Source organism: Alnus glutinosa, chromosome 12 (genome assembly GCF_958979055.1).
Source record: "Alnus glutinosa chromosome 12, dhAlnGlut1.1, whole genome shotgun sequence".
NCBI classification, from domain to species: domain Eukaryota; kingdom Viridiplantae; phylum Streptophyta; class Magnoliopsida; order Fagales; family Betulaceae; genus Alnus; species Alnus glutinosa.
This window is the reverse complement of record NC_084897.1, coordinates 19430131-19449922: the sequence shown is the minus strand read 5'-3', so window position 1 is coordinate 19449922 and position 19792 is coordinate 19430131. Positions and strand designations below refer to the sequence as shown.

Sequence of the window (19792 nt, the reverse complement as noted above, 5' to 3'; positions counted from 1 at the left end):
TACTAGTTCGAATTGGTAAAATTTTTATCTCGTTCGAAATCTAGTTTGAACTGAGATTTGGGACGCACCTTTATGGAAGTCTTTGAAAAGAAAGCTGAGCAAATGGAGTTTTGCATTCAATGATTTTTACAGGTTATGCCAATGGCCTTATATACACGTATACAAGAATATACTGAAATAGAAACTAGCTAATTAAGACACTGATTTCCTAATTACATGTGACTGATTATATATTTCCAAACAAGGTTTATTTTCCATTGACATGATAACATGATTTCTTCATCACCGTGACCCCTCTTTCCTTCTTCTGTGTGATTGATTGACCGGAAAATAAAGATTGATATGCAATGATATTTTTGTTGGAAATTGGAAACCACACACAAGCTAAGAGAAAGGATGAAAAGGAAGGGAGACAATAAATTGATAGAGGACTTTGTATTCTTTCACTCAACTTGATTAAAAATAACTTGCTTACATGGGTATTTAGAGGATACAAATGACCCTTCTAACTTCTTTACATTAACTCAATTCATTTACATCTCAAATAACTCCGATGTAACTCCTATGTAAAATAACTATTGAAAACTCAAAAGGCAAAACCTCTTCAAGTCACTTAGTAACTTACAAGAACAAGAAAATGACTCAAATAAATGTTATTAAAATTAAGTTTATTATTCAACATCCCCTTTTAAACTTAATTTCTAGTGACTCAAAGTAATGCTTATAGCTTGCTAAAAATCTCATTCTTTAGGGGCTTTGTAAAAATATCTGCAACTTGATCATGAGTCTTCACAAACTTGAGTTGTACCTCCTTCTTGACAATACACTCTCTAATAAAATGATATTTTGTGTCGATGTGTTTGCTCCGATCATGAAATACCAGATTTTTCGCCAATGCAAGTGCCGACTTGTTGTCAAGATAAATTTTCTTAGCATCCTCTTGTGGCATGTGTAGCTCTTTCAACAATTTCCTCAACCAAATTGCATGACAAACACTTGATGTAGCGGCAACATATTCAGCTTCACATGTACTTGAAAGCGTCACAATTGGTTGCTTTTTAGAACTCCAAGTAAATGCCGAATTCTCCAAATAGAAAACAAATCCAGTTGTACTCTTTCTATCATCCACATCTCCACCCCAATCACTATCATTATACCCTACAAGTTTGAATTCATTAGAAGATTGATAAAGTAGACCAAAATCAATTGTTCATTTGACATAACGAAGAATTCTTTTAGCCGCCTTGAAATGAGTCATGGTAGGTGACCCCATATAACAACTAACAAGCCCAACTCCATAGAGAATACCCGGCCTTGTGTATGTCAAATATCTCAAACTTTCAACTAAACTCCTAAAGATTGTTGGATCCACCCTTTCTCCTTCTTCATGCTTTGACAATTTAATTCCACATTCTACCAAAGTGCTAACAGGTTTGCAATTGTTCATCTTGAACTTTTTGAGCATTTCCTTTGCAAAATTTCCTTGAGAAATAAAAATTCATTTCTCCATTTGCTTTACTTCAATTCCAAGATAATAAGATATGAGACCAATATCTGTCATTTTGAATTCTTGAGTCATTGCTTTTTTAAAATCCTCGAACATACTTGAATTGTTGCCTGTAAAAATTAAATCATCCACATACAAGCAAACAAGCAAAATATTTCCATTTTCACACAATTTACCATAAAGAGCATATTCATGAGGACATTTGATGAAGCCATTCTTTTGAAAGTAGTTATCAATTCTACTATTCTACGCCATTGGTGCTTGTTTAAAGCCATACAGTGCATTTTTCAACTTCAAAACTTTCTCCTCATCCCCTTTGATGACATAGCCCATAAGTTGTTCAACATAAATTTCTTCTTCAAGAATTCCATTCAAGAAAGCAGATTTTACATCCATTTGATAAATCTTCCATTTATTTTGAACCGCAAGAGAAATTACCATCCTTATGGTTTCCAACCGTGCAACGGGAGCAAAAACTTCACCATAATCAATGCCGGGTCGTTGACTATATCCCTTGACAACCAACCTTGCTTTGTATCTCTCGATTTCTCCTTTAGCATTATTCTTTGCCTTGAACACCCACTTCACTCCAATGGGTTTTTGCTCTTTTGGAATAGTCGTCAACTCCCACGTGTTGTTCTTTTCAATTGCTTTGATTTCCTCATCCATGGCATTCCTCAATTTTTCATCTTTCACTTCTTCTTTAAAACCTATTGGTTCACAATCCGCAAAATGACAATAGAGAGTTAAATCATCATTTAAATTCTCTATTACCTCATAGAGTTTTTGGAAACTTCTCATGTGTGGTGGCATTTCACTAGAACTTCCTCTCGAAGATGATGACGACGGTGTACTAGAATTTGTTAGTGTTGGAGAAGGTGTAGTTAACTCTTCGTTTCTTGGCTTTTCTTCTTCTTCATGAAAATGAAAGAAATCATATTTTTCTTCCTCTTGAGTGCTCCAATCCCAAAAGTGTGATGTCCCAAATATTATTTGCCATTTTAAGAATAAAACTTAATGGGATAAACAACTAAAATTAATTAGACAACTTGAAAAAAATAATAGGATGCCCAGAGAATATTTTATGGACCAAAGAAATAAATTATACAAGAAGAAAAAATGTGAGAATGAATGGGAAATGGAATAAATGTGAAAAATGGATTAAATAAGTAAGATTAATATGGAGCGTCCGGACGGCTCAAAAGGCGCGTCCGGACGGTACCTTATTAGCACAAGGCGGACGCCTCATTTCACGCGCGTCCGGGCGCCTGACTTAATGCGTCCGGACGGCTTGCAACGAGTGGCGCAAGTCTACTTAAATGGCGCGTGTCCGGACGGTTTGTGTTGCCCGTCCGGACGGGGTCCGAATTAAAGAGGGTAGAACGCCCATTTCTCTCTGTCTCTTCGGTTTTTCTCTCTATTTCTCTATGGTTTTTCACCTAAGAACCGCAATATCTTGAAATCCAACCGTCCAATCTTAGATCCGACTTCGTTAACGTAATCCTCGAAGCCTGATCTACGTTTTGACCGAACGTTTTGAGGTATTTTCGTTAAATTCATGTTTTGGAGATTTTGGTTAAATCTTGAAATGTGAGTTTAATTTAGTGCTTTCTTTAGGTAATGGGTTACTTGGAACTTGCTGGAGGCTACCCAAACCACGGGTTTTGGTTTGGTGAATTTTTGGTGAGTTTCCATAAACCCTAACTTTTAAGTATTTAATTTTAATTGAGGTTTTTTTTTTTTTTTTTTTTTTTTTAATTATTATTATTATTATTATTTTTTTTTTATGTGATTAACTCTTAGCAAATGCTATTGGGTTAATGGTATTGTGTTTGGGGTAGTGTTTAAAAGTAGATCGTTAAATCGTGTTAATAGGTTAGTAATTATTGTAAAAAGATTAGTGAACATAATTTTAGGGTTGATGTTATTTTAAATACGGTAGTAAATTATGCGACTAGGTTAATGAAAATAATTTATGGGTTAGTAGAAATAATTTGGAATTAGTATTATTTGAGTTTAAGTTAGTATCAAGGATTTATGGGTAGACGTTTGGAAACCCTTGAAAATATTATGGGTTTTCTAACGGTTAGCATTGAGCGATTCAAGTGCTAATTTGAGTGTTAAGTTGTTTAGAGTACTAAACGATGAAATGTGTTATTCTACAATGACACATTGTATGGTGGTGTCTAGGAAACCTAATGTATAATATCCGCGCAGTCAAGTGAGTATTCTACTCACTGAGAAAATATATTTTTATATATGTAATAGATTGATATATATATATATATATATATATATGAATTGATTAGTTTCGATTATGTTTAAATTGATTAGTTTCGATTATGTTTAAACTATATCAATGATGTTTAAAAAATGATACATGAGTGAAAAATATTGAGTTGATTTAAAGTGTTTGAGTGTGCTGCGGTTGGGATTTAAATTATGCAAATTGTTTGAGAACATGTCATGTTGAAATTGTTTATGTTTTATGAAGAAGCTAAGTTTTGAATGATTTCAAAGTATTTGATGAAATGTTGAATTTGTTTAGTTTTAAGAGAACGTGATTTAGTAACTGTATGATTTCATAGCATGATACAGTAGTGAAATATATACTGGTCAAGCACAGAACATAGAGCATGTAGTACAGAGCATACATACCAGCAGTATCAGTATATCAGTGTCAGCAACATATCAGTATCAGTATATCAGTATCAGTAGCCCCAGTTTCATGCATATCATGTATAACATTGTTTTGTGAGTGATGTTTTTATGTTATGAGTAGCTTTTACTAAACGTGTTGATATGCATAAGTGTCTTAAACAGAAAGTGCTTATGTATATTTCTATCGGATAGTCGCATGTGTTAAGATATCATACATTGAACTTGAAAGTACATGGATATATAACTGCCAAGGTGTGAGTAATGACATGTTTATGAGTAAGAAGGTTGACTGTTATTGTTCTTCAGGAAAGATGTGTTAGCATGATTGAGTTTAACTCTAGTGCTCTCATGATCTTCTGACGTTCAAGGCATGAAGCTGAAATACGATTAGAGATGGTGTTGCGAGTATTTTGTTGAAGGATGTTATCCTAGTATGGAAGAGTAAGATGTCATGTTTCTTACTTAAGACCTATGTGTATGCATGATATATGTGATGGAGTGATTGTATGCACGTATGTTTGAGCCACCGTTGAAAAGTATTATTATAGAGGGGTCTCTATGTAGAAACTTCCAAGGAGGGATGACTGGAACTTCTACATATGTTCACAGCTATATAGTATGTTTTAAATATTTTCTGGATAGTCGGTGTTTGCTGCATTAGCTATTGGTAAATTGTGGCTAATATAGTGCTCGCGTGACTAAAAATAAAAGAAATGTTGGTTATTTGTGAAAACTCAGTTAATTTTATATCACTGAAGTCTTAGTATGCCTTATACTAAGAAGGTGAACTCATTCTTTCATTTATGCGAATGTGGATACCACCACAATCGTGTAGATGAGGTTTCTTGGTTGCAGGTACCGCAGATGTAGATGATGACCAGTTTGCTTAGCATATGAGTTGCTATAATTGGAGCATATCGCGACAGTCATATGCTGGACTCACGGGTAGTCCGCATTTTTTTTGGGTATTTTGTTATGGCTCGTGTCTTATGGGGCATGTATTTGCATAGCTTGTATTTTGGATATGTAAATATAGTGATATGTTTTATAAGCTTTAATCAGTTAGACATGTAATTGGCTTATGTTGTAATTAACTGTTATGTACTAGATGTATTTTCACTTATGATATGTGTTTCGTTGCACATTGATTATTATATTCTACTGTTAGATGTAACTCTGATGATCTGGTACATGTTATGGGACATGTGCCATATGTTGGCTGAGCGGCACATAGTCGTGCCACTACGATGACTCATTTTACGTTTTGTATATAAAAAAAAATGGGGTAATTACCTTTTCCCCCGTCAACTACCAGCCATTGTTAACATGCCCCCATGAACTGACACATCGACCAAAAGAGAGTATCCAACTACCAACTTTACATACTTTGCCCCCTTCCGTCAGGGAATTCGGTTAACTTGGACGGAATATTCCATTTTTGGGCGTTAATTTTGGTTTAAAGACCAAAATGCCCTCCAAGAATAATTAATAAAAAAAATATTAAAATTAATATATTTAAAAAAGTTGAGGGCATTTATGTTATTTTTGAATTTGAGTTAGGGTATTTAAGTCTTTTCACAAATTAGATTGACGGAAAGAGGCAAAATATGTAAAGTTGGTAGTTGGATACTCTCTTTTGGTCGATGTGTCAGTTCATGGGAGCATGTTAACAATGGCTGATAGTTGATGGGGGGAAAATGTAATTACCAAAAAAAAAAAAAACTGGTCGTCACAAAAAGTCTTCTTCATCAAACTCCACTAGTATATAAGATTAGGGTTTATATATATAACGACTCATATTTTGGTTATTTAGTGCTATATATAGTATATAGGGTTAAGGTTATAGACATATTACAAAAAGTGATGGGGCCAAGTAGGGGTGTAAAATCGTCAATAACTACTAATCGGATAACCGGTAGGGTTTTATGAAGCCGGTTAAAAATAAAAATAATTATATATATTACAAATAAAAAAATATATGTAAATAACCTCAACCACAACTGGTTGTAAACTCCTAGGGCTGTGAAGGTAGTGTGGCATAGGACCCCTAAGACTCCAAGTTGAGTCGTTTTTGGGTTAAAACTACTCCAATTTGAGACGTTTTTAGGTTAAAACAACTCCAAGTAGAGTCATTTTGGTTAAAATGATGTCATTCAGTGTCACTGTCTTAGTTAAAACAACGTCATGAGAGTAAGTGACGACATTTTATGGAAAACAACATCACTATCATGAGTTACATCGTTTTACTTCAAAACGAAGTTGGTTAGTGTCATTTTGTTAAAACGACACAAAGCAAAAACGACTCAAAAACCTCGGTTTATTGTAGTGACAATATGAGAAAATACATGCCATTAAGATTAATTATTTACTCATAAAGCCACATAGGATATACTAATTATTTGGTAAATAACAGGAGAAACAGAGACTGATAGAGTAGGCCGGCTAACATTTCCATGCAAACCTCCCTGCAGGAAGCATGGATATCTCAAACAGGTACGCCGCCATACTTCTTAGCAGCCTCCCTACTAGTGATGGTTGTTGTTTAAGTCTCACCAGCCAGATGGCACGTTCAACTTGCTGTATTGCCTTGAACCCTCCTTGCTGCCAATGATTTCTGGAAAGGAGTTTCTTTTGTATGGTCCTGTGGTGACAGATAAAGCCGTTGCAGCTTCCTTCAAATTCTCCATGGCGGTGGCAATATCAGAAGTAGGTTTGCCGAGCTTGGCATCATGAGCTGGCTGACTCCAGCCTCCAGTTGTGACCATGCTTGGTTGACTTGGTTCCATCGCGGCGTCATTCTTGCGGTAGTTATCATCATAGTCACCATTATTCCTGTTTGCGATAGGGGTTTGACGCCAGTTCGCTGCATTTATAGGGAACCTGTTGGGTCGGCTAGCTTCGGTCTGGACTTTGGTGATGAATTCCTCAGCTTCTTGTGGGCGATCTTCGGGTGGACTCGAAGGCCTGCGCCATTTGTCACTGCCATAATTGTAGTCTTTCACTGGCTCAGTTTTATATCCATACTCTTTCATTGGCTCCGCAGCCTTATATCCATAACTTTTCATTGGCGGATCCGTCTTGTATTCATAGTCTTTCACAGGCTCGACTTTATATTCGTACTCTTTCACTGGCTCAGCCGCCTTATATCCATAGCCTTTCACCGGCTCTGCAGCCTTATATCCGTAGTCTTTCATTGGCTGATCCGCCTTGTATCCATAGTCTTTCATTGGCTCGACTGCCTTATATCTATGGTTTTTCACTGGCGCGGCCGACTTATATCCATAATCTTTCGCTGGCTGATCCACCTTATATCCATAGTCTTTCACTGGTTCAACCTTGGTGGGGAGCTATACCTTCTGTAGAAACATATGATGTGATATATTATGAAAAAGAAAAGAGAGCAGAAGAAGCAGAGAAAGAAGCTAAATATAAGGAAGTGTTAGGCTACATTGAAGTGTATTATAAACTGTATTACAAGAGTAAATTTTATTTAATACACTATTGTACGATTGTCATATAACTAGAATGACGTAGGAGTAAAAATCAGCCACTAGTCTTTTTTTTTTGGTACAAATGTTGATCTAAAGGCTAATTTTAATTTATTGTCATATCATCAAGTATTATGACAGTCGGGTAATAATTTACTAAATAACATTACTCGTATTACAATGTGATATTTACAAAGGGATTGAGACTGCTAAAGAAGAAAATCTAAACTAAATAAAAAAGAGGTCGAGTAAACTCTATAAGGAAATAGAATAAAACCAAATTTAATTATTAGAGAATATATAGTATTCTAGTACCTGTATCCATAGTCCTTCACTGTCTTTGGTGGGGAGCTATATCTTCCATACATTTTCTCAGGCTCAACCTTTGGCGGGGAGCTATATCTGTATCCATAATCCTCCACTGGCTCAATCTTGGGTGGGGAGCTTTGTCTGTATTGCGTGAATACAGGTACACGGACATGCTCAACAACTCTCTCAACTTTTGCAACAGAGCCCTGCCCATAGAGGCTGGGCATGCTCACAACAATTGGCGTTTTCCGGCCCTCGGCATCGACGATGACCGGCCGGCACACATGATCATCGGAGGCGTAGCTTGCTTCACTCCATTCGTTAGCACGTGGTGGAACCCCATTGTAGGTGGAGGAGCCTCTATTCGCATAACCATACCCAGACATCGATTTCTAAGAAATTTGTGTGAAAGCTTCGTTAATTTCCTCAAAGAACCTTAAAATATAACTATTATTTCTTCAGTTTCTAAGGTCATGTCATAACTTATCCTTAAATAGAAAAAATAATTTTCCTTTGGGCTTACATGGCATGATACAAGAAACAACTATATTGCAGGAGAGTATAGATTCCCTTCATGTACGTTCTTCGATCGACAACATAATTGAAGAATCATATTCTGCCAATATCTATCCGTAGCGACCGACCTCCATTATCATCCATTGAATGATTTTTTTTTTTTTTTTTTTTTTTTTTTTTTTTTTAAAAAAAAAAATCTTCAGGTTATATATAGCTGGTCCTGCACTCTCGGAATATTGTGTATGTTGTATCCACCAAAAAAGAATAAGGAAAGACTTCACTTACCACATCTGATCTTTCATCACTTTTGCAATTAAACTTTAAAAAGTGTTAATTTAGTGTATCAATCTTTTAATTTTTTCAATTTCACTTCCTTTAGAATTTTTCGTTAAATCATGTCAAAATTTTCAAAATACCCATTTTTTTTTATATTTTTTTTTTTATAATATATATGTATGTATAAAATTTCAAAAATTCAGGCATATGTATTTTTGCAAATTTCATTAATTTTTTTTGTTCAAAATACCCCTGTTTATATATATATAAAAGGCATATGTATTTTTGCAATTTTCGTTAAATCTTGTTCAACGCCTAAATCCTTGCAATTTATTTTCTTTTTCTCTTCTCTCTCTCTCTCTCTCTCTCTCTCTTTTTTTTTTTTTTTTTTTTTTTTTTTTTTTATTTTTAAAAAAATAGGAGTATCTTAGAAATTTTGATACCCTTCTGTTAGGATTTAACGAAAAATTCTAATAAGATAGGTGAGATTGAAAAAAAAAAATTAAAAGAGGAATACGCAAAATTGATAAAATGATAAAAGATGAAGAGTGATAAGTAAAGTTTTGTTAAAGAATAAATAAAAGCGAGAGATCGAACCAGCTTAACTACGTACAATGGAAGAATAATTAATCCGAAAAAGGTCTGCTCCAAAAAGGATATATAAGAGTTGGGATATGGAGAAATTCAGTGGCTCCGGGAATGAAAAGATTGAGAAGAATTTTTAGAAAATTTTAGTGTATTCACAACCATGTACAAGTGTTTCCCATAGCTGGAATTAGCTAGGAGCTAGCCAAGCTGGGTATATATATATATTCTCCATCCATGTCTCTGCAACTTGTTAAGTTCTTTGTCTTCACATATATACTTTTCTTCAAGATATATAGCTATCAAGGAACGTATTTCTTAAGTTTAGAATCATATTCTGCTTATCCTATTGATTGATCCTGGCCTTCAAGGGCGGACGCAGGTGTAAGAGTTGGGGGACGAATGTCTCCTATTCGTCGATCCCCCCAAAAATTTTGAAATCTCTCTTAAAATATGTAAATTTTTAATTTTGTCCCTCCAAAATATTTGTTTTTGTCCCCCCTAAAAAAATATCTTTTCATTTTAACTTCATATTTTGTCCCCCCACGTCCCACCCACTTCCCGCTTTATGTGTATGTTACCTTTTCAGTTTTTTTTTTGTTTGCCTTTTTTACCCTTTTTACTTCTGAAAAACAATTACACCCATCTCCTTTTTCAGCTTTCCCCGGCCCCTTTCCCACACACAGGATCAGGATACCTGGCAATTTCAAAGAAATTGTTGGATCCCAATTTTAACAATCTGAGGCGTTCGTTACATCGAACTGCCTAAAAAATGACACGTGTTATACATTTTGCTTTTTGAAATTTTAAACCCAGTACCCTTGGACAAAAACCACTCACTTGCTCAATTTATCTTCCATCTCTCTCTCTCATTCTCTTGCTCCCTCTCTCTTCATTTTTTCCATCGCAGACAACTCACGCCATATTGTTCTGCACAAACTCTTCAGTTGAGTGAGTAGCAATATCTATGAAGAACCCTAATTAGTACACAGCATCCATGCACAGTTGATACCTGATTAATTGTAACGGGACTTTAATTGCCCCTCTTCTATTAACCAACCTTTTGAAAACTTGACAAGATAATCTCTCGTGTGCCTCACCCAATTCTTTTGTTGATCCATTATATTCATTTCTGGGAGAATTTCACTTATAAACTCTGATTTTTGTAGTTTTTGATGGTGTTGTAGCTGTATCATTATTGAAGTCTATTTGTTGGTTTTTGCACTAGCTGTTTTGCTGCAGTGTGTAGTGCATGTGTTTTATTAATTTGTAAAGATCTGCTGTAGATGGTAGTAATTCTTGAGTTTCCTGTTGGAAAGTGTTCCAGTTTTCACTGGAGGGTTGTACACAGTTTGGTTGGTTTATAAAGTTTTAATTCATTAAAAAAAAAAAAAAAAATCCTCTGATCTTTCATCACTTTTGAAAAAATGTACTCAAACTTTAAAAAGTGTAATTTAGAGTATCAATCTTTCAATTTTTTTTCAATTTCAACCCCTGTTAGAATTTTTTGTTAAATCCTATCAAAATTCTCAAAATACCCCTACTTTTATTTTTTTAAAAAAATTTATGAAGTTTTTTAAATATTCAAGCAGGGGTATTTTTGTAAATTTCATTAAATTTTGACCAATACCTAAATCCTAGCAATTTTTTTTTCCTTAAAAAAAAAAAGGAAGGATATTTTGAGAATTTTGACAGGATTTAACAAAAAATTCTAACGGGGTTAAAATTAAAAAAAATTGAAATATGGATACCCTAAATTGACACTTTTTAAAATTTAGATACATTTTTTCAAAAGTGGTGAAAGATCAAAAGTTATAAGTGAAGTTTTCCCTATATTTCTCTACTATATATTTGATGCATATATGTACTCATATAGAATTTTTTGGTATGATAAACTCATCAATATATCCCAACTTTCAAATTAAAATTCGTTGACATCTACCGTGATCTTCTAGTGCATGTGTTAGGATATGCAAGTGTGAGAGAAAAATAATAATAATAATTAAGTGATTATTAATATAATATTACCGTGTTCAAATTTATACACTTTTGAATTAAGTGATGTCACACCATGTCTCATTGAACACTCCCTAATTAATTAAGTTGTTAAGCTCAGAATTTACTTCAAGGAAAAGTGTAGCCGATGTGGTGAATGAAGACAATCTTAAGTCCCACGTTTGGAAAATGTCACTAGCTAGCACCGGAAAATGTCACAAGTGCTAGTGTATATCCTTTTGTTTTTGGCAAGATACAATAAAAAAAACAAAACAACAAAGCATCCATGTCAAAAAAATAAAGAAAAAGAAAAGCATCAAATCACATAAGCAAGAACAGCAACTAAGCCATGGGTCTTGTCATCCGACAAAATTCAAGGCGTAACTGCGACGTGATCATTTTTATAGATTGAGTTGAAAGAAATTCAACTAACCTATGCGTACTTCCTTTTTCATGCACCGTGAGATTCCCGGCCTTCATATATATCCTTCCATTGAGAACTTAATTGAAGAATCATATTCTGCTAGTCCATGGATTGTGACATGCATTACCTTCCCTTGAATGAGGTTTTTTTTTTTTTTTTTTGGTTTCAAATATTAGCTGGCCTGCACTCTAAAGAATGTGTTGCTTCTAATAGAAATCAAACCCAACGGTAAATCACCTACGTTAGGGTTTGAGCAAAGTAATTTGTGATAAAATGGTCTCAGATAGGGGTGTAAACCCGGTTCCGGTTCCCGGTTATTGGCTAAAACCGGGAACCGGAACCGGGGTCCCGGTTATTGGATTTTCAATAACCGGGACCGGGTCCGGGTAAACCGGGTACCTAAACCGGGTTAAAATATATATATATATATATATATATATATATATATATATATATATATATATATATATATATATATATATATATATATATATATATATATATATATATATATATATATATATATTTTGGGCCTGTTTTTAATATTTTAGGCATTGGGGCTTTTTTTTGGGGGGGGGGGGAGAGAGAGATTTCATTGGGCTTGATCAACTACTTCATTCTTAGCTTCATCAATCACAACCTTTTTCTCATCCCTTTCAACTGCATCTCCATTAGAGCAGTGGTTCTTCAGAACTGTCGAAATGTCAGCCTCAGAAGCTCCAGCAAGCTTAAAGCGCTCAACAGCAGCATCTAGGTTTTCCTTCCAACCACCCATCCCCAATTTGCATTCAACTTGGGATCGCTCAAAAAGCACGTTACCCCAGAAGAGATGTATCTGTGATCTCATCACAGCTGCTTGTTCTGCTGCTTCATCTGCTGAAATTTCACCCTGACTGCCAAGGCTAGAGGGCTCACCTTCAGCATTACTTCCTTGTTTCTTCCTTCTTTTCAATAACTCTTCCTTCTTACTTGCACTTGGATCTTTTAGCTCATTTGCTCTCTGCTCCTCCAGCTTCTCCCACATCTCGGTTGCAGCCTTCATCTTTTCCTCTGCACTGTCAAAAAGTTTAAGAGTTTCGGCAGAATCCCAACTAGAAAGATCCATCTTCTTGGCAAGTGCAAATGACCAATGAAGTTTGGCCATTTCAAATTGCTTCTGCCCAAGAGCCAGCAACCCCTCATAAAAGTCCGGTTTAATCAGGAGTGCCTCCTCATACTTCTCTCTGGCCAGAGAATATCTTCCCTTAACCCAGTCATAAGCCACATGAAGTTGTGCTGCCACTACCTCCTTTCCAGCAGATTCATCTAAGGGAATGCGTTTCCTTGCTGCACACATATGAACATTTCCCCAATTGAAGAAAGCCAAAGCAGCTACCTCCTGGAACTTAGCAGCAGCCTTGTCAAAAAGACCTTGTGCTTCTTCACTTGTAACCGTCTCCTCAAGTGCCTCAGAACAGAGCTCCATCCCCAGCTCATGCAAGTCAATATGAGCATCTGGGTCAATGCCAACATGAGTGCGAAAAAGCTGAGCAAATTCAAACAACCAATCATCCATCTCCACTTCCTTGCTCTCAGGATCTTCTGCTACCGATTTCTCCTTCTGAGCCTCATTCTCTATCTTATTGATTCCTCTATCTTATTGATTCCTGTAAAAGGGAAGGTTTTTTTTTTTTTTGTTAATAATTTACAACCCGGTCCCGGGTTCCCGGTTTAACCGGGTATTTTGAAAACATGAACCCGGGACCGGGACCGGGTACCCGGTTTTAAAAAACTGGGTACCTACCCGGTTACCGGTTTTCCGGGCCCGGTTAGTGCCCGGATCCGGTTCCGGTCCGGTTATAACCGGCCCGGATTTACACCCCTAGTCTCAGATAAAGAAGAGAAAATGGCAATTAATAGAGGGACTGCTATTGGGACGTTGGTCCCCTTTGGCGAGGGTTGATCATCTTGAACAGCAAATTAATGGCTGAAAAATGGCTACTAAAGCTTTCATATATACCATAAAAGAATTCAAACATACTCTTGATTATAATTGTCACTCACACTACAATGGTGGAGACCGCTCCATGCATTTAAATAAAGTTATTGTTACATGTGTATTAAATAACAATTAAATACAATCATATTAATTGAGACTATTCATTTTCAGTAATTGTTGGAATGCATGTGAAGTAGAAAGAACTTTGGTAAGAGCGCGCTGAAACGGACGGAAGTATAATGGACTTGAAACTTCCGTATTGTCTTTTTATCCTCTAATATTTAGTTCTGTTCTAATATAGCATCCACCATAAGAGAATAAATTTTATTAAAGAGAGAGAATTACTTAAATAATTACTACATGAAAACAGACTAAACAGTAATGTATAGTTTCCATCCTGTATCAGAACAAGGCAAGAATCAGAAAAAGGTCTGCTTTCAATGAGGATAAGATTTATGACATGGAGCTATTCGGTCAATCTGTATCAGCACAAGGCAACAATCATTTCTGTTGAACGACTTGTAGTATAAACACTTTAGTTTTCTTGTATCTGTTAGTCACATTATGAAAGAAAAGATAGAAAAATAAAGATAAAGCGGAATAAAAAGATACAAGTGATTTTACGTGGTTCAATCTATAATCTACGTCCACAAGATAATGTCCAAATAGCTACATTGTTGCTCTTATTCTTGATAGAAACTATACAATAAAATGTCCTATTTATAATTGAATGAGACCATGAATACAATAATTACATAATGAATATGTAACCTATGAGAATTAGAAGAGTACTTACATAATTAATATGTAATATAAGAGAATTAGAAGAGTTACATAATTAATAAGAGTTACATAATCAATATGTAACGTACGTATAAGAATTATGAGAGTAAATAATACGTTAACACATTAATGGGTAACAGCGAAAACTCAAAGAAGGCTCCCGCCAACTGTGCAGCCACATGACAGGGTGGCTGCGGAGGCTCATCTGAGTTGCCATCGCCTACCTTACGCGCCAACAGTGGGGGCGGCGGTAACAACGGAAGCTCAAAGCTAGGGGGATGCTTCCAAAGCAGCCAAGGTGGTAGCTGATATTGTGATCACACGCATGTACATATATATGATGCGTCTGTTAAGTCTTAAGGTGTGCCCTTGCTCTCCTGTCTTCTTTATTCAATAGAACTTTCTGTTAAGGAATTTCCCGCCAAGGTAAGGGGGAATGATGAGGAAGTGAGCTGGGGTCAACGGCTACGAGTAGAGTGAGCTGAATGAAGGGGGAGATTTATTTCCCATTAATATTTTTGTCTTATTAGTCGATGATCATCCGCCGCCGTTCAGAAAAGTGGGGGGAAGCCGACCATAGACGCCTGGATTCATGGGCTCAAATTAATTAAGGAAAAGAAATGCATCTTCAGGTAATAAATGTTGATATGAGAGATAATTAAGAGAGGCAGACATATAAAAGAGTATTTCTTTGATCAAAAGAAAGGTATGATTATGATTATCATATGAAGGGTGTGTGCATTTTTTCTCTCCCCATTCTACTTCACCAAGTGCTAACTTGATCGTCGGAGGAGGCGTTGCCGGGACACCCCGACGACCCTTTTTGTTTTGCAGAACCTCTGGAGAATCCATAATTGACCTTCATCGACCTTGGAAGCTTTGGTCCACCGTGTTAATCCGGAATTCCACGTCATCCGTTCCAAAAAATTCACTAACACTTTCAATGCTGGGTTCTGTGTATGTCTTCTATATTCAATAAAACTCTCTATATAGAGAGCTTTGGCTGCGTAAAATGGATATGAACAAATTAATTGAATATCGTCTTTGAATGGATTTTGTTGTTATCTTCAAAGGCTGTTTTTGTGTTTTTTAATTTTTTTTCAATCAAATTAGTACAATCCCTCCCACGTACATCTAAGCTGGTGTACAAACATGCTGTTATTAACCGTTACTAATCATTAACAACTAATTGTATAACCACTTTGGTGAGCGGTTGGCAAAAAGTGCTATCCGCCTATAACAATTGTGGTTAGCGATTTCTGGAGTAGGCCGAGGTGGTTAATAACTTTTCACATTCGGCTCTCTAAATCTACTCTCTATTTTAGCTAAAGACAATTACCTTTCTCATTTTCGCTACCCATTATTTCAAAGCACCACACCTGGCTCAGCTAACTAGAGATTTACTTTCACTATTCTATTTAAATTTTTTTTTTAAGGGTTTAGTTATTATTTCTGCAACATTTATATATTTGAAAATTTGTCTTTTCTTAATAGTCATATTTTTCAAAATTTGTATTTTTCCTACAGGTCATGTTTTCAAAATATTTGTCTTTTCATTCGATATAAATAAGATAATTTTCTCTTCAATTTTCATTCACTTCAATCAAAGTTAATTTCTTTTAGAGATGAAAAAACAAAAAGAAAGAGAGAGAGAATGGTCAAATTTTTAATCTTTTTAACATTAAGGGTAAACAGTACTACTTCCCAAATCTGGAGAGCACTCTTTATGCTCCCCAAATATTGCTCAAAACTGGGGAGCCTCTATCCGTACAAGTTACCACCATACCCAGCCAACTCTAAGCTCTGTGCGAAAACATTTTTTCCTCTAAAGCACTCTGGGACTACCTTTTTCTTTTCTAAAGGTTTCGATCATAAGTTATCCTTAAATTATATATGCACAGTGGGATTCCCTTCATATTCTTCCATTGAGAACTTTAACTGAAGAATTATATTCCGCCAATTCATGAATTGTGACCTCTTCTCTTGAATTAGGAGTGAAAAGGCAGTTATGATCAGCGGTTATTGCCTTTAACCTTTAACCGTAATCGCCTTAGGCAGTTATTATATTTTTATAACCGCTAACTGCTCCACCTTAGGCAGTTAGCGGTTATAAAATAACCGCGAGTTAGCTATTATTTAAAGCTATAACCATATCGCATAACCGCTTTTAAATTTGAGTATTTTGGGCCTATTTTTTGGTATTGGGCCTTCATTAAACCCTTTTTTTTTGTTTTTTTGAACTTCACAAAAAGGTATCGAATTATATACCGTTTTGAAACAAAGGTACTGAACTAGCAAACGTCTCCAACTGGGGTATCCAAATTTTCAAAAGTCTCACTTAAGGGTACTCTGTCAGGATTTGCTGTTAAACCATGCAAAAATTTCCAAAATACCCGTGTTTATTTTTTTAAAAAAATTATAAAATTTTTCAAAGATTCAGGCATATGTATTTTTACAAATTTAGTTAAATTTTGACTAACACCTAGATCCTTGCATTTTTTCCTAAAAAAATAGAGGTATTTTGGGTACTCCGTTAGGATTTAATAGCAAATTGTAACGGAGTACTCTTAAGTGAGACGTTTGAAAACTTGGATACTCCAATTTGAAACGTTTGCTAGTTTAATGCCCTTATCTCAAAACGACGTATAATTCGATACACTTTCGTGAAGTCACTATAAAAAACTTTGCATTTAGTGGCGTATCTACATTAATGTACTTTTTGACACTTCACTAATTAGTGACGTGTCAAAAAATAACACCTCACTAAAATAATTAGTAGCGTGTGAGACTGACACGTCACTAAATTTGTGGCGTGTCAGGAAGCCACATCACAAATTTAGTGACGTGTCACTCTGACACGCCACTAATTTTTTTCGTTTTCCCACCTTTTTTTCTCTACTCACCCCCTATTTATTTTAGTTTTCCCCCCATTTTCTCCTTCTATCTTCTCTCTTCTCTCTTGCACAAGTACGCATTTCTTTTTTCTTGTCTTCCTTTCTTCTTTTTTGTCTTCCTATTATATGTGTTTACAGATAAACAAATTTTCTGTAAACAAATTTTCAGGAACACCGAAGAGCTGAGAAGCAACGCAAGCTCAGGAAGAGGTTGCTGACACTCTGTCACGACTTTTGCTCACCACCCTGACAGAATAATGGTGAGCTTGTTGTTCTCGAATGACAAAGCGGAGAGCTTTGGCAATTAACGCCATGAACGACGGTAGGAGGCCTCGGAGCTCGTTGTTGATCAGATCAATGGCTATGAGCTCGCTTTGCGTGGCCAGAGAGGCCGGGAATTTTGACGACAGAAGTGGTCGAAGAGAAATGCTAGGACGGAGCCGCTGAGTTAGATCCAAGGGAGAGTACAGTGCAAAGTGAGAAGAAAATCACCCAACAGTGCAAGAAAATCAAAGAGGCCTGGGGAAGACGAAGAGACAGAGAGGCATCAAAGATCCAAACCCAAATACCCAAAATACAACGAGTACCTAATGGGTCAAAGCATGCTTCATATAGAAATTGACCATGTCTGATGTGCGAAGGTTTCATCTACACCTTCACACATCATCAACATGTTTGATTTATAGCCAAAGATCCGAGAAAGTGAAGCAAAGCTAGAGAAAGAGACAACTCGGTCCTGCCAGATTGCTAGCTTCTGATTTTGTGCGAGCCAAAGCTATCATGGAGGTCTCTCGGAAGACCTGGGAATATAGTTCGGAGGAGACTCTAATCCTACGCACCCCTTTCGCATAGAGAAACAACCATGAGTAAACAAGAGATAAACAAAAGCTTTTGCAGAAGCTTCACGAAAAGAGAGAAGTTCCTAGAACCAAGTGATGCGACTATAACACACAACGCGCTACTATATATTTAGTGGTGTGCCAGAAACGACATGCCACTAATTAGTGGCGTGTTAACTACTGACACGTCACTAAATATGAATTAGTGACTCTTTGATTATTGACCTTCTAAAAAGACCACTAATTAAAGGTCACTGTTGTTTAGTGACCTTTCAGACATCCTGAAAGGCCACTAAAACTCTGTCACAAAACTCATGTATTTTTGTAGTGAGTTATCTTTTTTTTTTTTTTTTTTTTTTTAACATCCACTGCAATTTCTTTTTTAAATTATGTGAATTCAGACTGTTTTTTGCATCGAACAGTCTGAATTCAGACTGAGGCATCCAAAAAAAAATTCATTCCAAAAGATATTTTTTTGTTGAAAGCTTTTCAACGATATGAAGCGGAAGAACCCGATAAAATATACTCAATTCTCTTTGATAATATGTCACATTTTTAGTAAGTGACATTTTTTATTTCATTTTATGAAAAAAGAAAAAAGAAAAAAAAAAGAAAAAGGGTTTAAATTTGTAAAATTTGAGAATTTAAAATTTCTTTAAAATTAATGAGATACTTGATTTTTTTTTTTTTTTTTTTTTTTTAAGAGTGCCGAGTGCATGTATTGCTTGTGAGCAGTTTTGTATTGGTTGGTGCTGTGTCGTGTTTTGCTGATAATTTTTGGACAGTACTTTCGTTGCTTTCAGCTTTAGCTAAAGTGTTTCATTAATGTGTCGGTGTTAATAGAGTCGTTATTCAATTGATAGAATCACTTTAGTAACATGAAATCACTTCTCCAGAAACAATAGAATCACTTTAATAAGTTCTTGAATTCACTTTCCCATCGTGCGTACGAAAAAGAGGAAACGATAGAATCACATAATTTCCTTATGTGCGTACGAGTGCATGTATAATGGACGATGTTTGGTAAAGATTATTAAGTATAATAATTTTTTTTTTTTGTTAAATATTTTATTGATACTTGAGTTTTAGATTTTTTTTTTTTTTAAATTTAGTATTTGAGTTTTTTTTTTTTTTTTTTTGTTTCATATATATATATATATAGGTAGTACCCGAATTAGGAGTAAAAATTCGTTTGATACTTTTGTTACATTTTTCGTTCAAATATTAACAGTTCGCCACATGTCAACAGCTGAGGTTGACACGTGGCACTATGTAATAAAAAATAAAAAAATAAAAATCTTTAAAAATTAATTTAAAAAAAAAAAATTGAAAAAAAGAAGAGAGGTGGTTCGGCCACCGAATGTCAAAAAAATAAAAAATAAAAAAAATTGATAGGTTTTGGCCCATGGGGGTGGCTCCCATGGGATCAGCCACCTCATTCTTTCTTCTTCTTCTTCTTCTTCTTCTTCTTCTTCTTCTTTTTTTTTTTTTTTTTTTTTTTTTTTTTACAATTTTATTATTTTCAATTAATTTTTTA

The 19792-nt window shown here is 35.4% G+C and overlaps 2 protein-coding genes across 2 annotated transcripts; both read right to left on the bottom strand.

Annotated features, from left to right (window-relative positions):
* Window positions 1-6463: 6463 nt before the first annotated feature.
* On the bottom strand, window positions 6464-8441 carry LOC133851536 (uncharacterized). The gene is made up of 2 exons (XM_062287976.1): window positions 7972-8441; window positions 6464-7524 (listed from the first exon to the last, which is right to left on the bottom strand). Exon 2 carries the CDS (start codon window positions 7393-7395, stop codon window positions 6718-6720), a length of 678 nt encoding a protein of 225 aa, XP_062143960.1. The 5' UTR covers window positions 7396-7524; window positions 7972-8441; the 3' UTR covers window positions 6464-6717.
* A 3912-nt stretch (window positions 8442-12353) lies between these two features.
* Window positions 12354-15387, bottom strand: LOC133852621 (protein CLMP1-like). The gene is made up of 3 exons (XM_062289390.1): window positions 15301-15387; window positions 14640-14827; window positions 12354-13392 (listed from the first exon to the last, which is right to left on the bottom strand). Exons 1-3 carry the CDS (start codon window positions 15385-15387, stop codon window positions 12354-12356), a joined length of 1314 nt encoding a protein of 437 aa, XP_062145374.1.
* Window positions 15388-19792: the final 4405 nt, after the last annotated feature.

What these genes read in the sequence shown, in the direction of transcription:
- LOC133852621 (XM_062289390.1), bottom strand. Translation starts at nt 15,387, where the DNA reads ATGAAGGTCAATTATGGATTCTCCAGAGGTTCTGCAAAACAAAAAGGG. An exon ending in ACGCCTCCTCCGACGATCAA is followed by an intron (nt 14,828 to 15,300) that starts GTTAGCACTTGG and finishes TCACAATATCAG; the next exon opens with CTACCACCTTGGCTGCTTTG. An exon ending in TTACCCATTAATGTGTTAAC is followed by an intron (nt 13,393 to 14,639) that starts GTATTATTTACT and finishes TCAATAAGATAG; the next exon opens with AGGAATCAATAAGATAGAGA.
- LOC133851536 (XM_062287976.1), bottom strand. Translation starts at nt 7,395, where the DNA reads ATGAAAGACTATGGATACAAGGCGGATCAGCCAATGAAAGACTACGGA.